The sequence below is a fragment of the Mixophyes fleayi genome, chromosome 5 (genome assembly GCF_038048845.1).
Source record: "Mixophyes fleayi isolate aMixFle1 chromosome 5, aMixFle1.hap1, whole genome shotgun sequence".
Lineage (NCBI taxonomy): Eukaryota > Metazoa > Chordata > Amphibia > Anura > Limnodynastidae > Mixophyes > Mixophyes fleayi.
The window spans coordinates 119,457,149-119,481,746 of NC_134406.1; the positions used below are offsets into that span (position 1 = coordinate 119,457,149).

The 24,598-nt window shown below is 40.5% G+C and overlaps 1 protein-coding gene across 1 annotated transcript in view; it reads left to right on the top strand.

Moving 5' to 3' along the window:
• Nucleotides 1–20,525, top strand: part of MTRR (5-methyltetrahydrofolate-homocysteine methyltransferase reductase) — a 209,374-nt gene extending 188,849 nt beyond the window's left edge. Inside the window, exons 14-15 of the mRNA XM_075212756.1 lie at nucleotides 4,582–4,764; nucleotides 20,243–20,525. Coding sequence (XP_075068857.1) covers nucleotides 4,582–4,764; nucleotides 20,243–20,387 — 328 coding nt within the window. The 3' untranslated portion in view covers nucleotides 20,388–20,525. The remainder of the gene's footprint in view (nucleotides 1–4,581; nucleotides 4,765–20,242) is intronic.
• The last annotated feature ends 4,073 nt before the right edge of the window (nucleotides 20,526–24,598 follow it).

The window sequence follows — 24,598 nt, forward strand, 5'->3', positions numbered from 1 at the left end:
TAAGATGGCCGGTGGACAGTCAGACCTGGAGTGCCTATGCGCAGCTTGTGGGCCAGAGTGCCTAGGTCAGCGTCCTTCTGAGGAGGTGACGGACCTGGCTGAACCAGCATGGGCCAAGGAACTGGCGAGATCCATAGTGGAGCTTAAGAGAGATTACCCACATTTGGGGTCGGTAAGTACTGACACTTTAACCTCCTCTTCGTTAGGTACACATTCTTCAGATGTCCTTCCCTCTGGTCAGGCATTGCAGTCTGTGACCGGGGTATCTGGAAATTCCGCCGAACCTCCATGGATGCAAAACATGCAGAGATCGGTCCAGGGTCTGACCAGAGTGTCTGCTTCTCTGGAATAGTTATTTTCCTCTCCACATGTGGCCAAACAGCGTAAATGCTTGGCACTTCCTCTTACCCAGGACTTGGGTGATTCAGATGCGGATCTCTCTTTGCAGGAAGAAGGAGAGATCTATGATGAATCAGAGTTTGAGGATTTTTCTGGTTGGGAGGAAGATCGGTCCACAAATCAGGGAATTGAGGACCTAATTTTAGCGTTGAGACATGTACTTCATATATCTGATGATGACCTGATACCGGTATCGATTTCTATATTTAGAAGAACAAAGCGGAGGCCTGTTTATTTTTCCCCGTCTCCCCAACTTTGAGATTTGGGATGAGGCCAGACAAAGACAGGATACTAAATTCCAAATGTCTAGAAAATATCAGTTGTATTGCCCCTCTCAGGATCGGGAGATGGGTGCAAGGGAGATGCACCCATAGCGCATTTGGCTAAATCCACTATTATTTTGCCTAGCTCTGCTAGTCTAAAGGATGTATCTGACAGAAAATGCGAAGGCATACTGAAATTCATATATTTGGCCTTGGGGGTATCTCTACACCCAGTAATGGTGGCAGCCTGGGTTGTTAAAGCGGTAGAGGCATGGGCCACGGCTTTAAGCGAGAGTATTTAGTCTGATTTCAACAGGGCTGAACTGGTTCCCTTGGCAGATAATATCAAGGAGGCTTCAGAGTCCCTAGGGGACGCAGTCTTAGATGCTGGACAGGGACTATCTTGCACTTCCTCCTTAGCCATGGCAGGTAGACAGACACTCTGGCTCAAATCTTGGGTGGCGGATGCTGAATCCAAGCGAGCTTTGGGGGCCTTACCCTATGATGGTTCAGTCTTGTTTGAGCAGGCTCTAGACAAGTTTATTGCCCAAGCCACAGGAGGGAAGAGTTCACTTTCTTCCGGTGGCCTCACAAAAATCAAAAGGTAAACAACACTATTGTTCCTGTCACCAGGTTGGGAACTCCAGAGGTGCCTCTGCGAGGGGTCATTCCTCAACGCCCAGAGTGGCGGTACACAAAAGCAGACAGGCCTGGATGGGCCGTCACCTGGGCCCCAAACAGCCAGACAAGCAGTCTGCATGACTCACCACCTTGTCAAAGGATGAGTGCAGTAGTGGGAGCACGCTTGTTAGAGTTTCATGACATGTAGGTCTGTTCCACTACAAACGCATGGGTAAAAGGAGTAGTTTCCAGGGGATACTTTCTGGACCTGGCGGGACCGCCGCCCAGACGATTCCTAAATACTCCTCCCTAGGATTCGGTCAGATGGGTGGTCCTGAGGGTAGCCGCCAGGTTCTTGGTGAACTCTGGGGTGGTGGTACCAGTCCCACACCAAGAGAGAGGATTTGGCTATTATTTCCATCTTTTTCTGGTATAATGACCAGACCACAAATTCCTAACATCCTTTGATATTAAGGATGCCTATCTACATGTGCCAATCTGGTCAGGTCACCACAACCTGCTCAGGTTTGCGGTAGACAGGGAACACTTCCATTATGGAGCGCTTCCATTTGGGCTGGCAACAGCTCCCAGAGTATTTACAAAAATAATGTCTGCGATGGCCACTCAGTTACGGTTAAAGGGAGTAGTGATCATTCCATACCTGGACAATCTCCTACTAAAAGCAGATTCAGCGGCTCGGCTAAGCCTGCATCTGCAGTTGACTGGGCAATTTCTTCAGGAACACTGTTGGATTATCCACATAAAGAAGTCCAACATGATCCCTACCCAGCGGATGGTGTTCCTGGGTCTTCTGTTCGACACAAAAGCCCAGAGTGTCCTTGCCTCCAGACAGAGTCAGGACAATTCAAACCCAGGTAAAATTGTTGCTGTCACAGACCCGTGTGTCAGTTCTGCAATGCATGAAACTGATGGATCGCATGGTATCATGCTTCGAAGTGGTCCGGTTTTCCGGGTTACGTTCCCGCAAATTCCAACTAGTGATTTTGGAAAAATGGTCGAGACAGAATCCTCAATTGGTGGGTCAGTCTCTAGTTCTGTCAGGGGAGACACGACGATCTCTTCTGTGTGTGGCTCAGGTCAAGAATCCTGAACCAAAGATGTCTGTACACTGGGACTGGATAGTGGTAACAGCAGATGGCAGTCTCTTAGGTTGGGGTGAAGTGCTTCTGCATCTTTGCCTACAGGGCACCTGGTCTTGCGAGAAAGCTCGGCTTCCGACAAATGTATTATAGTTGAGAGCCATCTTCAATGCGCTGTCTCAGGCCCAGGAACCTCGAGCTTATGACCTGTCAAGATACAGTCAAACAATGCCACTGCAGTGGCATATATCAATCATCAGGTAGGAACTCAGAGTTCATTGGCAATGTCGGAGATGGGTAAGATTTTGAAATGGGCGGAACGGTGGGTTCCATTCATTTCGGCAGTTTTTATCCAAAACTGGAAGGCGGATTATTTAAGTAGCAATGCTTTAAATCTGGGAGAGTGGTCCCTACACCTGGAGGTATTCCAAATGATTGTTCAAAAATGGGGTCTTCTGGAGGTAGACCTAATAGCCTCTCGGCTGATTTGCAAAGTGGCCGTGTATTGTGCCAGGACCAGGGATCCTCAGGCGTTTTTGGTGGACGCCACGACGGTTCCTTGGCCATTCAGTCTAGGGTACATCTTCCCTCCAATTCCAATGTTGCCAAGGGTCCTGCAAAAGATAAAGAAAGAGCCAGTCATCCTGCTGGCTCCCAACTGGCCTCAGAGGTCCTGGTACACAGATCTTCCAACATGGCGCTGGAACTGCCGTGGCATCTTCCTCTGAGAAAAGATCTGCTAAGCAAGGGTGCATTCTTTATCCAAGAACTAGCACAGCTGGCTTTGATGGCTTGGAGGTTGAAACCTTAATTCTTAAATGAAAAGTTTTGTCAGATAAGGTAATTCGTACAATGATCAGGGCCAGGAAGCCATCTTCCTCCATTAACTACTGTAGGATCTGGAGGTCCTACATTAGATGGTGCGAGTTGTGGAAGGTTTCTACCTTTTTTCCTTCAGTGTGCCTCATTTGTTAACCTTTCTCCAGGAAGGCCTGGATAAGGGATTGAGGTTGGCATCACTTAAAGTGCAGATCTCGGCTTTGTCGGTATACTTTCAAAGAAGGTTGGTTTTGATACCAGATGTCCAAACCTTCTTGGAGGGGGTTCTACACATACAATCCCCCTTTGTTCAACCTGTGGAGCCATCTGACTTAAATTTGGTACTTAGAATCCTGCAGGGTTCGACATTTGAACCACTGGACATGGTTCCCCTCAAATATCTTACCTAGAAGGTGGTATTTTTGCTGGCCATTGCTTCGGCTAGAAATGTCTCGGAGTTGGTGGCTCTTTCATGTAGGCCTTTTTTTTCTTTCCTTCCATGATGACTGGGCGGTTCTCTGTACCTTGCCGTCCTTTCGAAAGTGGTATCTAGGTTTCATGTAAATGAGGATATTACTATTCCTGCATTTACTGGTGAGGGTAAGTCCAGGGGGCAAAGTTCACAGTTGCTCCTAGAAGTAGTCCTCGCCTTGCGGATTTATGTGGACAGGTCAGCTTCAGTCAGGAAGACTGACAATCTTCTAGTCTTGTATGATGTCCGGAAGCGTGGCTGGCCAGCCACAAAACAGACACTATCCAGATGGATCACGGCTACTAATTGCCAGGCGAATGCCTCTGTATGTGCGCCAGTTCCAGCGGGTCTTACTGACCATTACCTGCTTCTTGGGTGGCGTGGCACAAGGCCTCAGTTGAGTAGGTGTGCCGGACCTTCCGTCCACACGTTCATGAAATTCTACAGATTTCATGTATTTGCTTCAAAAGATGCTAGTGTTGGCTGTAATGTGTTACGTGCTGCTCGCTCAGAGCATTCCCACCCATAGGGGCAGCTTTGGAACGTCCCCATGATCAGTAGTGTTCCCCAACTGTTTGTGCTACAGAAAAAAAGATTTTTGTCCTCACTGTAAAATCTGTTTTTCTAAACACAGTTGAAGAACACTGCGCAGCCACCCTTTTGTAGTTCTGACAGTTCGTTATGTGTTCTGTTGATTGAGTTTTGCGAGTTTTGTCCTCTCTTGCGGCTTGGTTAGTTAATAAACTGAATATTTCCGGTGGCATGGGGGTGGGGTCATAGAGGGGTGGGAGCAGGCTAGAGAAGTCTTTGTAGTCCCTTAACTCCACAACATAAATATTAGCGATAGATATCTGTAGATTTTAAAAAAAATTTTTTACCACATTAACTTTTTATTCTATGTATGTAGGGAAGAACTAAAACATTTTGTTGAAAATGGAACATTAACACATCTAAAAGTCTGCTTCTCAAGAGAGGCACCCAACTGCCCAAATGAATACTTTCCAAAATATGTTCAGGAATATCTTAAAATTTGCTCTCAAGATATTGTTAAAATATTGACCAAGGAAAATGGACTCATTTATGTCTGTGGGTAAGTATGCTGCATATTCTTTATGGCACCAGATAATATAAATTCTATGTTTTTGTTTTGTATATTCTAATGTGATTCATCGCTTCATGTAGTATTTCTTATGTATGTACTTTATAGTATGAAGGTTCCACTTCCTTAGGACTTTCTTTTAATAAGCACTGTCTGCTATTCTGCTAGAAGATTGTCTGTCAAATGTGGCAAAAAGATATATATAATTTTTATCTAAACTTATTTATAATTCTATATTGGGTTGAGATATATAGGTAGGTATGTGTGTTATGTATACATATGCTCAGTGGCTATTAGGTATGCTTTTTTTAGCATTGGGTAGGATCTCACTTTGTCCCCACAACAGGCTGAATTATTAGTGGCATGGCTCCAACAAGGTGCTGGAAACATTCCTTTTTGAGATTCTCGTCCATTTTGACATGATGGCTTCACAAATTTGTCGGCTACACATTCATGCTGCAAATCTCCCATTCCACAACATCTCAAAGGTGCTCTATTAGATTGAGATCTGGTTACCGTGGATGCTGTTGGAGTACACTGAACTAATTGTCTCTGTTTGTGGATCCAGCTTGTAATGATGAGGTTGAGGGATGCATATAGTCAGCAACAATACTCAGGTAAGGTGTGGTATTTAAACAATGCTCAATCGGTATTAAGAGGCCTAATGTGTGCCTAGAATACATTACCCTCACCATTACAGCCATCAGACTGCATTAATGTGGCAAGGCAGCATGGATCCATGAACTCATGATGTATACACCGCATTTAGATCCTACCATCTGCATGTTGCAGCAGAAATCGAGAATCCCCAGACCAGGAGACGTTTTTACAGTCTAAAACTGTACAGTTTGTTGACCCTGTGCCCCCACTGTAGCCTCAGTTTTCTGTTCTTGGGTGACGTGAGTTGGAACCTAGTGTAGTCTTCTGCTGCTTTATCATATTCACTTCAAGGTTCAACATGTTGTACATTCAGAGATGCTCTTCTGCTTTCCATTGTTGTAACTCATGGTTATTTGAGATACTGCAAACTAATATAAGTGATTAAAAAGCGTGTGTGAATTATGCACCCCAAAGTAACCAAAGCATTAACTAGGTTATAACACTTAATGCATAAATAATAAGAAAGGCAGCATTGCTCACCATAAGTAGCACTAAATGTTCTCTATTAACTATAGCAATCCCGCCTGTCTCTTCTTGCTTACATCAAGAAAGAGAACTAATGAAAACCACCTCCGATCAGCACTTACTAATGCGTGACAAAAGCAATCATTGATGTTCATACAATCTGATGGTCCTTGTCATTGAGGAATCTTCTCATGAGCTGCACAAAGTTTAAGCAGAGATGGTCTCTGTAGAGTATACTGTGAAGATACGTGGTTTCCAAATCACTCAAACACGGTATTAGAGAAAAAATATAAAGATTATTTATTCTGTAGAACAGGATTAAATACAGTACGGCCCCCTTAATGATAGCAGGTCCAACAAGTGAGGAAATCCGTTCAAATAAATCCAGTGAGATGTTCCATAGCACATCTTTGGCAGAGCATCACCTCTTGGCCAAAGTCAGTCACCTATGTGTCCAACTCCCAGGGTAGCCTCTTTTATCGCCTCATAATCCCACCTTGGGAACTGGCTGCCCAGGGGAGTTGCAAAAGGTCTCGATTGATGGGCTTCTCACACTATCCAGCCTCCTCTCCTACCTCCTCAGGTATTCTCTCAGGTGACCCCTGCTGGGCCCGGCTCCTGGCTGTCTGTAAAGCTCACTAGTGGACAATAGGGAGCAAACAGAAATTACAATGGTAGTTTAATTCACTCAAATCCTGAGTGTTCCCTGTGGAGGTGGAATTTAACCCCTGAAATACTTTTCCAAGGCGATGTTATAGTTCCAACACTGATACTTCCTGATAACTACATGGCTAAAAAGTGCAGTCTGGGTATGGATTAGATTAAGAGGTTGTAACACTGGTTCCATACAGTATGCTCGTTTCTTTACAGATACCATTACTAATAATTTGTTAGATCATAGCTTCCTTGATTTGGTGTTCAAAATTAAAAATTTGGTTATCAAGTGTTGCAAAGATCTATGATACAGTGCGTTTAAAAAAGATGGACCCAATTTGAAATAGCTATATCTCTGCAACCACAAGCCGCCCATTAATTAAACTCTTACCAGTTGAAAGGGAGGGGCATAGAGTTTCAAATGACTACTGCTCGATGCCTCTCCCAGCGCACCAGCAGCCACTAGCCTCAGTTGTTCGCAAGTTGGCAATTCTGCAACAAAAGGTAAAGTTTTACGTTCTGCAGTTCAGCAAGAATGAATCCGTAAGCATTTGTCATTGGTTCCAACACTTTGAGGAAACAGGCTGTTTATGTTAGGGGAAAACATGAGAAGAATTCAAAAGAGTTTTCTGCGTAGCTGCGCAAATCCACTCGTCATGCCAGCCAAGAACTTGCACATAGAGCATTTATAAAATGGTTAGTAAAATTTGATAACTCTTTAAACTGCTTGTAACTTTTGTGTAATTTTAACATGTGAAATATTGCTTTGAAGTTGGGTTCATCTTTTTGAAACACCCTATTAGTATGAAAGTTATAATTCAAATAATTATTAATCTGACTCTTCCATTTATAAGTGGCTCACAGGTGTAACACAAAATAGATCATTTCTCAATTAAAAAAGCAGAAGACCTAGGTGATTTAACCTTCGTTCTACATTGTAACAAAATAATTTGTGCTTGTTCTTCCAAAGTGACTCTGCTTCTCTGCCAAGCAGTCTGAAATCTTTTTAAGGTGTTGCAACCTTATCCAAGCTGCAGCCCAACGAAAAACAAGGTGCAAGGGTAACATAATGTTATATCTAGTTTATCTATCCATAGTTTTAATGAGGCTGACTTTAAGTTACTGCAAAGGGGAATACATTTTGTCCCTTCTACCAAATTTCCTGATTTTCAGTGGAAGGCGGTCTTTTTTAGGATGGGCAGATCCTCAAGCCTTAGGAAACTTTTTGACGAATATAATCCTGTGATTGTTCTACTACTACGGCAAATGTTACTCTTATTTATTATGTTCCAGTGATTTGTGTGATGGTAATAGGTTTGTAATTCTTTTGGAGATGCTGAAACTCTGATATGTTACTATTTTTTATTTGAAGTTGTGTTGGTTTTCTTTTTCTTTTTTTTACATTGAATTGGTACCACACTGGATTCTTTGGTGGCTCCATCTTATGCTAATTGTTACATATTTGATCATAAACCGTTTTAATGATCAGATCAACATCAAGGCTTACACTTCATACATTTTACAAGTGCTATATCTAGTATATACTTTTGATTTGAATTGGACTGGTAAATGAAAAATATATTGTGTATAACGCTTACAATCATGAAATAGCAGCATAAATTATAATACAATCACAAATTATGTATAAGAAAATTATTTCATAAATATCACAATTAAAATCACTTGCCTTTCATAAGTTGTTAGACAACACATTCCTTGGATTCAATGTATGGAGACCCAATATTTAACAATCAGCTCGGTTGAACCATGCATCAACGAATACTTTAATGGAGGAGATCTGGCACAGCCTTCATAACTCACCAGCGGGGTCTGATAAAGTCCTGAACAAAGCCATTCTTAGATAATTATTTTTCCTACATTAAAGTGAATGCTGGTCCAATACATGCAGTAGGTGACATTATTATTTTAAAAGCCAAGTGTGCAATTTAAGCAATTTCATTAATATATTTAAACATTAAAAACTATACTTACACAAATACTCTGGTCTAAAATCAACATTACATTTAGTTGGTAACTATTCATTGTCTGAATTCTAAATTACTTAAACAGCTGAATAAAGTCCTCTGCAGTAGTTGTAGGAAAAACTAATTTTTGGAAAAAATTGGCCATAAAAGAGAAGTAGATAATGTGAATTGAGAAACAGCACAAGCTGAGAATCTTTTCATAAAGAGACCCAAAAATCAGTAACCGTGTGAGGATTCACACTAGGTCAAGATGACAGCAGTTAGATAACTATTCACAATGACCGCTACAACACATTTTCTCAGTTCCTGTAATCAGCACTCTGCTAAGAACAGCAATCTATCTAGTCTCCTCACCTCACAGAAACAACATGGATATGCTAGTACATTCATTTTTGCACTAAACCAATAAAGGGACCATGTATTAGATGAAAAGGACATTTTAAATGTGTTCAATCTACCACGTAAATTTTTGTCTGTTGCAGATGGTCACGCATCCATTAACTCATGAAATATACCTGATAAGTCATTATTTGACTTGTACCACTACATTTGTTGTTTGTAAAATTTATGTAGGCAAGGCGGAGAGGTATTTTAGTGAATGCATGGCATTGCACCGTTCCGCAATTAAAAAAGCTTTTAACCTTGAGTTAAGTGACCAGTCTGTTGCCGATCACTTAATCAGAGAAAGACACGAGGCTATTGATCATGTTCCACTGCCACTTAGAGAAGGTGATAGAAAAAAATTCACTGTTAATATGTGTGGCGAGATGGATTCATGAACTCGAGTTACTGGTCACTAGGGTTCTCAATAAGCAACTATTATTACATTGTGTTCTTTAAGTTCTATAGTCTCTGTTGCTGGATCACTCATAAATAACATATTGTATAAATGTATTTCAATTTGTGGCAGGATGCCACTGTTTATTATTGCAAATGTACTGAGTTTTGTATTGAAAATGTACAGGAGGGGTCATTAGCCGTCCATCCTGTGCCTTAGTGAGATAGGAAACCTCTTAATAATGTAATGGCAAGTAATTTGGAAAATCATAGATGGATTTAATGCAATTTAACAGAATTTACATCCAAGTTTAGGGAATATTTTACATTCTGATGTTAAACATCAGTTATGGTCCCAGCTAGGATCAGGGGGATGTGTAACCCCCTGCCAACATGTGTGCAGAAACAGTATAAAGAGCTCTGTTTGACCATGTAGTCTTAGACCATCTGAACTTCTGGAAGATCGCTAGTAGCTTTAAGGAGTGTGTAAATATCATTGAAAGGACCCTTGAGCATTAAATATCATTGCTTGAAGATTCTGCCTGATGCCAATTGCCTGCTGTATTCTGTGACCAACAGATAAGAGCTTACACTGTAAGCTGTTCCCTGACTGTACTGTGTTGAAACCAGTGTCTGCCCACTACCCAGCAGCCCTGATCCATAGTAAGCGGTCAGGAGGTATCAGCCAACCCACTGCAAAGAGCCGCTGTAGCAGCTATACTAGCTACCCAGAAGTAAGTGGTTTTAGGTGCCATGAAGGAGCCTAGTGATGGCAACAAGTTTCTCCTACAACTATTGCACAGTCGGCGAGTGTCTGGTGGTAAGGTGACACTAGTAGGAGTGGTCAGTAACAGTCTGTTAGAGATGGTGAGAAAGAAACCCAGTGTCAGGCGCCGTCTCCGCACTGACACTTTGTGCAGGAGACGGACGCCTCCATCTTCTCAGCAACCACGTTTCCGTTGCCTTGCAGCGGGACGCTATCTCTGCTCACCTGTCTGCAGCCAGCATGTGTTACCGCCAAAATCTCCCTAACCCTATCAGGAGGCACCTTAGGATATATAAAGCAGCCTCTGACACATGTCTAGTGCCAGATTATTTGGTCTTCAGCCTTGCTCCAGCGTTTGTTCCTGTGTTGCTGTTACTTGGATTCTGAGCCGGCTTGTTCTTGACTTCTCCTTCGGTTCCTGATTCTGGCTTAGACTGATATTTGGTATTGACCCGGCTTCCTGACCATTCTCTTGCTTCTGATTTGGCTATATCCGTTCCTCTGGTTGTGACCCGGCTTGTTGACTACTCTTCCATCCTGCATCCTGGTGAGCTGTCACCGCTGCCTCCATTGTTACCTCGCCAGCTGACTGATACTGAGGGCCGCGACCTGTGCGTCCCTAGCAGCAAAGTCCATACCTCCTTACGGGGGTTCCTGGTGAAAACCAGGGGCGTGTTACACTCCGCGCCTCAGTACTCAGTAGCGCCAACTGCTGGCAGGTATCATCAATTCCACAGAATAATTCTGACACCCAGATAAACTGTGTAAGAAAAATACCCCTTCATCCTTCCTCCCCCAACAGACTGGATGACAGGGTAAGCCCATCCAGTCACAGTCTTCTTTGCTAATTTGTTTTGGTTTTTTTTTGTTGTGGGGGTGTAGTTCATATTTTCATTATATACTGAGATCCTTTTGGCTATTTCATTGTTTACTTATTTCATATTTGTTCAAAGTTTCCCTAATTTATTTTTTAATGTCGACCTCTGTCTTACTGCTGCTAGATTGCTGTTTTAGTAATCTGTTATGCAATTGTTATGGACCTTGAATTATTTTCTGTACTCATTTCTAAAATGGATTGTACATAGATAGTGAGCAAGTTGAAAAAGCTGTGCTGACACTCAACTAGGTAATAAAAATCAGAGAACCCGTAAAAATATATTAGTTTAAAATTAAACAAAAAAACAGTCTAAGCATTATTGTAGACTGCAGCAGGTTTTCCTACAGGATTTCTCTGTAATTTGCTCTGTCCATTTTCCTCTCTATTGTTATGAGCTTTCCAGTCAATGATGTAAAGAAGAATCCCCATGACATAATGGTGCTGCTATCATGCTTCACTCTAGGGGTGGTGTTTTCAATGTGATGTGCAGTGTTAGGTTTGTTCCAAGCTTAGCACTTAGTATTGAGGCTGAAAAGTTAAATTTTGGTCTCATCAGATCATAGAAATGCCTCCACATGGTCATGTCTCCCACAGATCTTTTGTCAAACTGTAGCCAGGCTTTGATGTCCGTTTGTTTCAACAAGGACTTTCTTCTTGCCATCCTCCCATACAACCCTCCCATACAACCTTTACTCCCATATATTTCATGGAAGACTGTAGATCCTTTAGAGGTGACATTGGCTTCTTGTTGGCCTCCCTTAGTACAGCTCTTCTCACACAGACTCCGCTTTGGAGGACGGCCTGTTCTAGGCAGATTCACATTTCGGTGTCTTCTCCATTTTTGTATGATGGCCTTAACTGTACTTCGGGGTATATTAAATACCTTGGAAATATTGTTGTACACTTTTCCTGATAGGTACTTGTCGCGGACCTGCTTGGAATGTTCATTTGCTCATTTTGTAGTCTTTGATTGGAATTGCACTAACTGCCTGGGGTTGGTCCCAGAGACAGGTGTATTTATGATGTAATCATTTGATCCACCCTTAACTGCACAACGGTGGACTCCAATAAACTATGATTGTGACTGTGAAGAAAGTTGGTTACCTCAGAGGAACTTTAGTATGGTTATAGAAAGAGGGTAAATATTAATTGTGACGAAACAAGGTCTCACTGGACTGAGGACTTTTTTATTCATCACCCGTTTCTCACCGTTTATTGTATTTTATTAATCCTTGGCCATGTCTAAGAATATACATCAGAGCATCGGTGTATTATGTGTACAGTGAGTCTTAGATCAGTAGTAGGGAAATTTGATGGAAACACAGTTAAAAGAAAGAGTTGTAGAATATCTCAAATAGAGTAACTTATTAGAATTGTTATCATATTATTTATATTCTAATTTATCATATTGAAATACACTGCTCCAAACTAAATGATTCATTTTCGGTGAAATGCAACCACTTAATCTTAATCAACTTTCCTCAACTTTGTCACTGATCTACTATACTTGCAGCCCTTAAATAAATTTGTATTTGAGTTTTGAGGTGCAATAGCACAGGTAATCGACTGACAAGCAGTGGATGAAGGTACTATGGTCAGATGAATCAGCCCCATGTTCTCAACAAACAGAGGGATGCATGGCACCAACCTTATGAACTCTAAAGCCCTCAGTGCTTGTTTTCACCAGTAATATTGTGGGGCACAGTGTGGCAGGCAGCATTGCTATCCTGATGGGAGGAGTATCTTCTAGGTTGACCGTGACCCCATCACCTGTGATTTTTTGAGCATGACACTGATCTATATGTCAATGCTTTCTCAGTCACCAGCTCTAAAGCCCATTGAGCAGTTTTGGAATATTCTGGAAGACAGAGTTTTCCACCGCCGTCAGCCAGGCATCTGTTTAGTGACTTTGTTGTGTCAGACTGTTGCTATCTCACTCCCGCACAATTCTACTCATTTTTAAATTCAATGCTTACAGGCCATTTTAGCCACAAGTCATGTCCTATTAAGTGACTTTATGTTGATGTATCCAATTGTATTCAGTACCTATATTTGCTGTTATTGCTCGACCCACTCCCATTATTATATTGTGTTACTTGTGTTTTTCTACTTTAAAGTTACCCCATTTTTTCTCCCTGTAGACGGCTTCCTTATCTGTCAATAGCTGGGTTGTTTTTTCCAGTTCCCCATATCTTCTATTGCCAATTTGACTATCTGACCTCTGCTCTTCACTTTGCCATCTGTCACTTATAGTATTCTCTTCATATCAACATCTGTCATAATCTGGTTTCTACACTTCTGGCAATAGTCTTCTTTTTTCTTCAGCAACTATATCTTTGCTCTACTTCACTTACTGTCACTCATTAGCTCCCTGCTTCCCCACCTTTAACTTTCATATTAGGTTCTCAGGTAACAGAGGAGTGCGTGGTGCTATGAGAGAAAAGTCTTTAGCCAGAGAATGAAGAGGTCACACTATAATATGGGAGGAGAGAGTGAAATCACATTATTATACGCAGGAATAATGTAAATAGCCCTTTCTGTGGCTTGCGTCTGCTTCTGCTGTAAAACCCTTCACTGTCAGCTCTGCGTGTACCTGCATTTACATAGGGAACATTTGTCTAAATTCTCCTATTTTACACTCTATACATGATTTTAGATAAATTTGTACACAAGGTAAAAGTGATATTTTAAGTTATTTTACCATATATGTAAAACATTAAAATAAACCAATAATGTTAATTAGGATGACAATGTTTATTTCAAGGAGGATCAGCTGTATTCAATGTTAATAATTCCACTTATAAAGGTTTTTAGATATAATATTTAAAATACTGATTAACCAATCACATGTTTAATCGTTTTAAATCATCTGCTACAAATAGGGTATTTGTCAGTTTTCCACTTGTTAAAACTTCTCTAGCGGTTATTAAAATATGAAATCTATTTCACTATTTTGTTTGCTCTATGGTATCCATTTCCAGGTTTGAGAAATCTTAAAAATCCCATCTGAATTATTCTTTTTTTAGATGTGGAGAAAAGGTGATCCTTTTATCTTATAGTGCTGTTAATATTCTGCTAGTATTTAGCTAAAACAATTTCTCTAGAATGGTTAATAAAATCTGTTAAAATGTTTCCTAGTACACTCTAAATGTGCTTTTAAAACGTTACATATCAATGACAGCATCTTTTTGCTTTTTCTCTTTAACAGTAATCGCTACTAATTCCTACTTTAACATATTTTAGTGTTGTCCAATTTCTTTCATAAAGATAAACATATTTTCCTCCTCAGTGGCAGCGCACACCAATGGATTAATTCCTCCTTCTCCAGAGTCAGAACAGGAAATGGAGACAAACCTGGAGATTATATAAGGATGCTCCTCTCCTCTTTCTATGTCTTCTTTTCGTGTCCTCCTAGAGTCAGGCAGATAGTATTTGGTTGTTTTTTTTAGGTTTTGGCTTACCTGCGTTGATACCACTGCCAGGAGCTGGAAGAGGGAAAAGCCTATCATCCGGACATCTTTGATAGCTGAACCTTTGGAGTATGAGTTGGGGAGAGGTGGTGGAACCGGACTCCTTGCTGGAGGAGGTGCCTTCATTGGACTGCACACACCGGCAGCCATTGTATAAACAGAGCCTTGTTCCTTATAGTGAAGCAGAGAACGGAGGCTGGGTGCCATTAGTCTTGATGCAGAAGATTCCTGAACAAAGTGCCACTTACACACTGCTGACATTTTGGATGTCGGGCAGATATAGATGCCAAATGATCCCTTACCAGACTTCTAAGGTTTTTTGCTCTCTTCAAAGCAGTTTATAGGTGCTGGTTTTTTGGTGTCACTAAGGGAAACACTAAAAAAAAGAAAAGACTGGGGAATCAACTTAAAAACCAGTTAAGAATCTTACCCATCTGTCTGTAATACCCAGTCCTGTTTCATTATTATATGTTTGTTTCCAATTGTGAGAAGTATTGGGGAATATGCTGGCAGCATGTTAATAATCATAACTTATTCAATCTGTGAGAAAGGGCGTCCAGAGGGATTCATTGAAAATGTGTTAATTGCACTTGAAGTGAACGGCTGCAGATTTCCTCACATATGGCAGAGCTTATCAAGTGAATGAAAGTAGGTTTAGTAGACACATTTATTGCAAAAGAAAGATTTAAAGAATGCAATCTGAATTAGAAGTACAATTAAATTAGGCAGATTTTTTAGATGGTTCTGATGTGGAATTAGCGTTTGCTTAGGAAAAAATGTAACTCTAATACTGACATGGATTTGTTGAAATCAATTTATAGGATGATAATGAAAGACAGCGGGTGCAATATATACTGTTTCAGGAATTAAGCAAAAGGGATAATAGTTAATGGAATTGTTTTCAGAGGAATCGAAGCATCCAGACAGGTGTATGTCTAATACTATAAACTGAGTCACATGTAACCATTTGCAGCAGAAGAAAGTATGGGATGAATCACCTAAGTTTGATCCAACCGTTGCCAGATTATTTAAAAGGACACCATCACCTTGAGGGATGCAAAGGTGGAATAATTAAGAAAATGTATCTTCATGCAAGGAGACTGCATACAATGTCTGGGGCAGCATTTAAGGCCAGGGTCACTAACTACAACAGTGACATTCACAGTTTTACATGTCTGGGTCAATGATCTGGAAAATGTATCCAGGATGGAGTTAAAAGGAACGAGTAGCTTAAGATAATTTAGGACATGCAGACCGTGACAGAATTTAAATGTAAAGCTTCTATAGATGCAATTAGATGTGCTGCTTGAACTATGACTTCTGCAGTAATGGTTATGAGAAACTTGTGGCTGCTGCCTTGGATGACAGATGCGCAATTAAGACAGTGTCTCTTCCGTGAGGGAGAATATCTTTTTGGGCAATAATTGTATGCCTTGATACAAAAGAGGTCAGGAGAAAAATCAAGCTGCTACCCCAAGAATAGGCCCAGCAGAAGGCAATATACTAGAAGGTCAAATAAAATAAGTTTATAAGAGTACTTTGAATAGACTAAAATGCAGGAGGACCTACGTAATATGCTACCAAGCAAGACCCTAAACACAGTTATTTGGGGGTTTTGTCCTTTTTTTCTTTCCAAAATGTTTGTCCAAGACATTGTAAAGAATTTGCAGTCCAAAAAGAAGTTAACATGCTCCTAGAAAAAAAAAACGTTATCTGTAGGATACCAACGACAGAAAAGTGGAGTGGACTTTTTCAAGAATTTTTATTGTTGAAAAAGTAGTGGAGATTTTGTACTATTTTTTAAATCTGAGAAAACTCAATCCATATTTTCATGCAAGGAAATTCAAGATGTAATCCGTAAGATCAGTTCTGAGTGCCATGGATATAGAACGCTTCTTAACTTCTGTGGCTCTAAAGTGTGCATATCCTCACGTATAAATAAGCAGGGTTTATCAAAAGCTCCTGAGATTTGCAAGCTTCAACCAACACTCCCGGTTCAGATGTCCACCATCCAGAGGACATTTACAAAGAATTTTGTAGTAGTCATGGGAAAATTAAAAAACTAGTCTTCCTTTGGCCATAATTAGACAACATATTTATAGCAGCAGCTTCCAATGAGCATGCAATACAAGTTACAGAAAGTGTTACACCTATTAAGAGAACACAAATGGATAATACTAAATAGGCCATCTAATTTCTTATCAGAAATGTAAAATATTAATAATGTGGCTAGATACACCATCCAAAAACAAGAAGTGTTGCAGAGAGAGATAGTCTTCTGTCATTACACACAGTCTCTAAGAGTGTTAGGACTTATGTCAACAATTATAGTGGTGGTGCGATGCATCAAATTTCACATAAGACATCTACAGGATTGTTTTTTGGTGAACTGAAACATGGAGGACAGAGATCATCGATTAAGTGTGTCAGAAGAATCCAGGACTTACAGTGGTGGTCCACAGACCACATCTTAGGAAGAGGCAGATATTCTGCAGTGACCAGTGAAGTAATCAGAACAAGGGTCAGCGAACATTGAATTGGGGGGTGTTCTGTGTAGACACCTTGTAGCCCAAGGGTGGTGGTAGATGGAAATATCCATTTGTCAAACATCAGAGAGACGAGGGCAGTAAGAGAGGCATGTTTGCATTTAAAAAAAAAAAAGGGACATCATATGGCAACATGTCCTAATTTAGTCAGACACTGTTGTTGCCAAGGGGGCACAAGGAGCTGGATAATTGTGCAGCAATTAAGGCCCCTATTAATATTAGCAGAAAACAGTTTAGAAGGGCTGCCAGCAATGTATATTGCCAGCACCAACAATTTTACAGTAGATTTTCGCCATATCCTACATCGAGTAGAGTTGGAGTTGATCAATCAAGGTATTCAACACAAATAGACTGCAAAAAGTAGAACACCAAAATAAGGAGCTTCTTATCCAGATACACTGACCGAAGAGAAGAGGCAGTCGATATCCAAACAACAAAGTTGCATTTCAATCTAGGGTTTACATTCCCACCAACACTAATGATCTCTCAAGTTTTAAGAAAAGTTGAAAAAGACAGAGTAAGGGTAACAGTCCTGCTCTTTTTTGCTGAGCAGAGCTTGGTTTACACAGTACTGCATCTAGCAGTGGACTAGCCATGGCATTTGAATGCTGAAGTAGTGTGTGCTACCATGAAGGAGGAAGAATAAATGAAAGATTACCTGATGATCTGGTTTTTCTGCATCCTCCATGGTAGCATTCTGCCGATCCTTAAGTTGCTGTACTAATTTGTTATGTTGAGATATATTACAGCTTTTAGAAAAAAAATAGACATGATGTGTGGAGGAGCATCCTTATATACCTTCCAGGTGTTTCTTGTCACACATTGGTGTGCGCAGCCATGGAAGAGTCAAGAAAACGCTATTATCAGGTCCTCAGTTTTTGGTCATATATGATAAAAGACCACATACAGTGCAAAGAATAGTGAATCTAAATAATAATACTAACTATGTTATGCTGTAAGAAGAATATGCTTAGTATGCTATGAAGACTTAAATACCATGCATGTGTGGCATGATAACAGAACATACTGTGCATACATGAAGTAATTTCAATGACTGTAGCTGGTCATCTCTGGCGATTTGCTGCAATGTAAAACACTCCCATGTTAGCTAACTCTCCTGTGTTGTAGCAGCGTGTTGTATAAACACATTACTGTTACACTGTTCTGCCTATAGAGCCGGAGCTCCGGCAGCTGTGAAAACTAAGGAATAGATCAAGGTTCAAAAAAAAAAAAACGTGGGGTCCCCCCCTATTCAGTCTTAACTCCTAGTGCTGTCAGACTACTGCTGGTTCCGTGAAAATCGGGGGAAAATTTTGGGTGTGCTCCCCCCGATTTTCACGGAACCAGCACTAGGCAAACCAGCCGGGGTTGGTGGCACTATAGCAGGGGGACTGAATTTAATAATAATCTCATTGTTGTTGATGTATTTAGTGAATGCTGTCAGAGTGTCAAGATCTCCATCCCATACGACCACCACATCGTCTATATACCCGCGCCACATTTTTGTGTTCTCAAGGAAAGGGTTATTGTTCCAGATGGAAGGGTCTACTTTCTATCAAAAATACATAAGTCACTAACCGACCCACGAGGCAGGCCAATTGCATCAGGCATAGAATCAATAGCCACAAACCTATCAGAATACATTGACTCATACCTCCAACCATTAGGCGTCACACAAAAAAGTTACTTAAGGGACAAAACAGAAGTCCTCAATTTGCTCAACAACATGGAGTGTGAAGACAATTATATCATTAAATGTGATGTAACGTCAGTCTATACTGCAATACAACATGATAAAGGCTGCTCTCATGAGGAAAACATCTTGAGAAGAGAATCATCACTTGATCCGCTCCGAGTTATGCAAACCTGTTTGTAGCACACTGGGAGAACTATACCATCTGGAACAATAACCCTTTTCTCGAGAACATAAAGATGTGGCACAAGTATATAGACGATGTGGTGGTCGTATGGGAGGGAAATCTTAACACCCTGACAGCATTCACTAACTACAGTGATGGCCAAAAGTTTTGAGAATGACATAAATATTGGATTTCACAAAGTTTGCTGCTACAGTGTTTTTACTACTTTTTGTCAGATGTTGCTATGGTATATTGAAGTAAAATTACAAGTATTTCATAAGTGTCAAAGACTTTAATTGACAATCACATTAAGTTTATGCAAAGGGTCAATATTTGCAATGTTGACCTTTCTTTTTGAAGACCTCTCCAACACTGAAACAGCAAACTTTGTGAAAACCAGCATTTGTGTCATTCTCAAAACTTTTGGCCAAATACTGGACTGTGATACTTCCAACATTTGGGCAGTCTGAGCAGTGTATAAACCATACAGAAGCATTGGTTTTATTTGGACTTTTTGACCTGCATGACATCACACTTCTTAATGGAGAAAAGTGTGTGACTGTGGATCATATTTACATTTTGGAGATTATTTGATTGAAGCTCATTTTAGTGCATGCAAATTTGTATGTTAAATGTATATGTTCTGGCCGGAACAATAATAATTGCCATATTTTGTTAATAAATACAATATGTCTATACCATTAAGTGATCAGTTATAACAACACCAAATAATAAAGGAGCGCCAAGGGGCACATTGTCAAATAAAAATGGGTATATTGCCACTGGAAAAAATGGGTTGCAATGTCAACCCCATTTACATGTGTTGTTCTAGTGTTAAAGGCTAACAAATCTGTGTGTTTCAATGGCAGTGGGTATGAGAAGCAGAGATGGGATCAGTGTACCTTGTTGTTTACATCTATAAGTAAGAAAAAGACCATTTTAAAATATGTAAGGTGGTCCCTCCCTCATTTCTTAACTTATTCCAATCAATTGTGGATGGTGGATATATTTTATTTTGCCTTGGTAACAAAGTAAATTGTACTTGAAAAATGGGAGTAATAGTAGTAGAATTAAACATTATGACGCACAAACACAGAATATATTGGTTGAAAATAAGGTAAGTAAAGTAAAATATTCAGTGAAAGAAATAGGCCTAATTTTATTTATGAACATTTCCCTTCCAATATCTTGCACTTAGAGTCCTCAATTGTGAAGAAACAGCGGTAGATAACCTAAAAGTGCTGCAATCAACATAATTATTTTGTGTTTAGTTAATAAATGTATTTAATTTACTGGCTTAAGGTATGTTGTCACTCTTTCTTTCATTAGGATTTAATGTGCCTAGAGAAAATGTTCCCCAATTGAAATTTGTGTAACAGCTGAATGCATTTTTTTATTTTTCACTTTCAGAGATGCAAGAAATATGGCCAAAGATGTCAATGATGCTTTAACTGATATTTTATGTGCTGAGCTTTGTGTGGACAAACTAGAAGCAATGAAAACCCTTGCCGCATTAAGAGAGAAGAATCAATATTTACAAGACATTTGGAGCTGAATTATGTCACTGACAATGCATAGAGCTACGTGTACTTATTTTGTAAGATACCAGTGCATTGAACACACCAGAACAACCTGGAATAAAGTTAATCTGTGGGTTGTAAAATACTCTAATACAATAAAACAATACTACATACTCAGTGTGCCAAAAAGATTTATCAGTTGGCGTGATTTCTACCAATGAGAATGTATCACCACTGTTTTGCTACTGTTACATACGCAAATACTGTGACTGCTAACGCACTCAACAGTTATGCAAGTAATGTCTAACTTAATCAAATTTGCTTAATGCTCTATTTGGGCATTCAATATTCTCACTATCAGCAAATTATTGTTTTTGATTGTTTAAGCCAGTGATGGGAAACAGGAGGCCTAGGGCCCCGTGTGCCCCTCTGAGCCTAAACCTGCGGCCTGTAGCTCCTCCCTGCTTTATTGTCAGAATTGATTGTTATAGCTTGTAACACTTTGATTAAATGTATTATTAATGAGATTATGGGTAATGTGCTGCCCTTTTGCAGGTTAAAGAGCTGACACTAAATTGTGTTTGGTTGCCTATGGTTATAAGCTCTTGGCGTTAAGTCATAAACAGTACAATCATGCTGTTCAGAGACCAGTTTGGACACTCACAAGTGCCAAGTTTTGGCGAGATCATGTCACAGGGAACAGATACAGTATTTAGTGCTTTTATTGGAAGTTTGTGCACAGTGAATTATGGGAGCTGTTGTATATTGACACAATTATTGCACATGGCACTGTGATATTACTGCAGACTGCCCTTTCCTTAGTAGGTTTTCTCATCTTTTCAAAATGTAATCTTGCTGAGATTCACAGAATCTTTTTCTATTTATGGGGTCACAATAAAAAAACAATGTAATTTTTTTGGCAAACATTACTTTATTACAGCTATTTAAAGAAGAAATTATCCTTTTAAGTAATTTGTGCATGGGTACTTTTCTCCTTCTCCTTCCCTATTTTTTTAAAAAATTCTTAGGGTTGTATACATAACTTTTTCTTATTTTACATTGCCCCATTTTTATTATTTTAGGCATCTGGCATCTCCTTTCAGTTCACGTATTGTATCTTAAGGTTGAACAGTTAAAGTGTATGTGACTGGATCACTGATAAATAACTTCTGGTATGAATTTATTTAATTTATTTAAAGGAAATAGTGCAAGGCGCTCATTTATATAATTGCACAAGTACTTATGTTTGATATTGTGTATATGTTGAGATAGAAAATCGTTATTTCTGAGACCAGGGTAGAAAATTATTTTATTCTGTTTTAACCTTTCTAAAGCAAATGCCTATTTCCGATGTATATATCTGATACAATGAGCCTTTGTTTATGAAGCATTTTGTGTATTGTGATGTGAGGAAATGGCTTGTTTTGAGGTTTGTACTTTTTGCAGTACCACCGCTCTGCCTGCTACCCATGTAGCCCTGGTCAGTGTGATAGGCCAGGGGGATCCATCCACAGCCTCCCTGATCCATATTAAGAGGTCTGCAGTACCAGCCCAGGTACACCAGCAAAGAGAAACGCTAGCAGCGTCAGTTACCCAGAAGAAACCCTTTTCTGGATGCCAGTATAGGAGTCCAGTGGTGGTAGCCTTTGTAAGCCATTCCTACTGCGGCAAGAGGGCGCATTTAGAATAACAAAAGGGAACAGTGGCAAAGTAAGCCCAGCCTGGTTCCCAGCAACAACAGACAGGGTGGCATAGGCGGTCCATCCAGTCACAGTGTAGTTCTGTCTGATTCTGTATTATTATGTTAAATTTTTCCATGGATTGTTAAATATGAGTATATCCCAGGGTGCAATAGGGTGGAAAGGTCTAAATACTTAGCTTGCGGTCAGCTTCATATTGGTTTACGAAGTCCAATCAATTGTGTTGCTAAAAACAGTTTCTATAGTACTTGTATTAGCATGGAAAGCATAAAGATTGTGCACACTACTTGTACTTTTTTTTTTTTTTAAATACATTTTATTAGTAACATCTTATCTTGAACAGCATTACAAAATATAAAACTCTTGAAAGGTACAATAGTAAGATGACAAATGCACATACAAATTTAACAGTGTGTATAGCACTCTTTCACATAGCTTTTACAAAGCAAGTTCAGCTTCATATGAACATGGTACCATGAAGATGTTATTTTGTTTTAAATTATACAAATAAGGGGGAAAAGAGGAAGAAGAGGGGGGTAGTGGGGAGGGGCAAGGCAAAAAAGGGGGAAGGAAAAAGAACAGATTGGGAGGGTTAGGAGAAGGAAGGAGGAGTTCACGCCTTTATATTTTTAGCAGGAGATAATAGTTCAATCTAGTATTTCTAGTAATGGATAGGGTTTGACTAAAATTGGAGCAAAGGTTGGTTGCAATACGAAGTCCAAGGAGACCAGACCTTGTTGAAGGACACGGAGGAGCCCCTAAGCACACTGGTGATGTGTTCCATCTGATAGGTGTGCCAGATCCGACCACAGACCATTTGAAGCGTTGGAGGAACGGATTTCTTCCAGTGGGCAGCTATTTAACAGGTAGCTGCGCTGATTACATGCCGAAGAAGCTTATGGGTGTGTGTTGGAAGGTCTGGGAGAGGTAGAGGCAATAATACGTGCTTAGGATCGGAGGGCACAGGAGTATGCGAGAACTTCTGTCCAGAACGGGCGCAGTCTGGGACAGTCCCACCATGTGTGTATGAAGGTGCCTGTATGGCCACAGTCTCTCCAACATGTTGGACTTGTTTGAGGGTATATGATGTGAAGCCTAGAGGGAACATAATACCATCTATGTAGCAATTTAATGGCGTTTTCTTTGGTACGGACATATATGGAGCAATGAGCTGTCCACTCATAGATGTCCGACCATTCTTCTGGGTCTAGGGATGCTCCCAAATCTGCCTCCCACTGTGTCTGAAAATGGTCCTTGGTCTCCGTGGAAGTGGGGAGTAAGGCATTGTATAGCGTTGAGATTAGACCTTTTGAGGATGGTCCCGATAGGCATAAATTCTCAAACACAGTGGGGGGTTTGCCAGACAACTGAGTCTTGACCTGCTGATGATAATGTCTGATTTGTAAGTATTGGTGGACCCACACCGTTCAGTCAATTCTGAGAACTGAAGGAACGTTAGAGTCCTTGTTATGTGGTTTAGCAACAATAATTTACCTTCCCCTGCCCATTTTGCGTACATAGAACGTGAGAGGCCTTGTATAAAAGCTGGGTTCAACCAAAGAGGTATAAGTATCTGGGGGGCGGGAGATAGAGATGCCATTCTACTACACCGAGACCAAATTGAAAGGGAGAGGGCTATTACCGGGTAAGTTCGAGAAAGGGCTGGTCGCTGTGTGGCTGAAAGCCAGAGGATAGAACAAATCTGTGGGCCTCCTAATAGGTCTGATTTTATATCAACCCAGACCGTGGTCCCAGGCGGGGAGTGCCATTGGACACATTGAGCTAAGCGTGCCGCATAGTAATAATTGCGAAGATTGGGTATGCCGAGGCCACCTGCCTTGGAAGAGCGTTGAAGAATACGAGCAGAGATCCTGGATTTCTTATTTGACCAACTAAAATGCATGATAGAAGTTTGCAGCATTTTGAAAGTAGAGGGAGGGACTTTGATGGGGAGAGTATGGAAAAGGTAAAGCAGCCTGGGGAGCAAATTCATCTTCACTGATGTAATCCGGCCCACCCAAGATATTATCAGTTTGTCCCAAGAAATCATGTCTTTTTTAAGGCAAGCTATCAATTGGTAGTTTGCTTGGTAGAGGTCTTCTACCTTTCTAGTAATTGCTATACCCAGATATTTGATACTATCGGAATTCCAGTGAAATGGAAAATTTAGCTCCAGAAGCTGTTTCAACTTCAGTGGAATATTGACATCCAGAATATCCGTCTTGGCCGTGTTGACCTTAAAGTTCGAGACTATAGAAAAATTATCGAGCTCCTGAAAAAGGTTTGGTAACGATGTTAGGGGATTAGTAATGGTAAGGAGGATATCATCTGCGTAGAGTGCAATCTTATAGATGCTGGAGGATAATTGTATGCCAGAGATATTGGGATTTAGTCGTATTTTCAGGGCCAGGGGTTCTATGGTAAGAGCAAACAAGTGGGGAGAGGGGGCAGCCTTGTCCTGTTCCATTTCGAATTTGAAAAGGGTAGGAACAGCCATTCACCTGAACAGAAGTGGTTGGGTTAACATACAGGGCAGAGACCCCTTT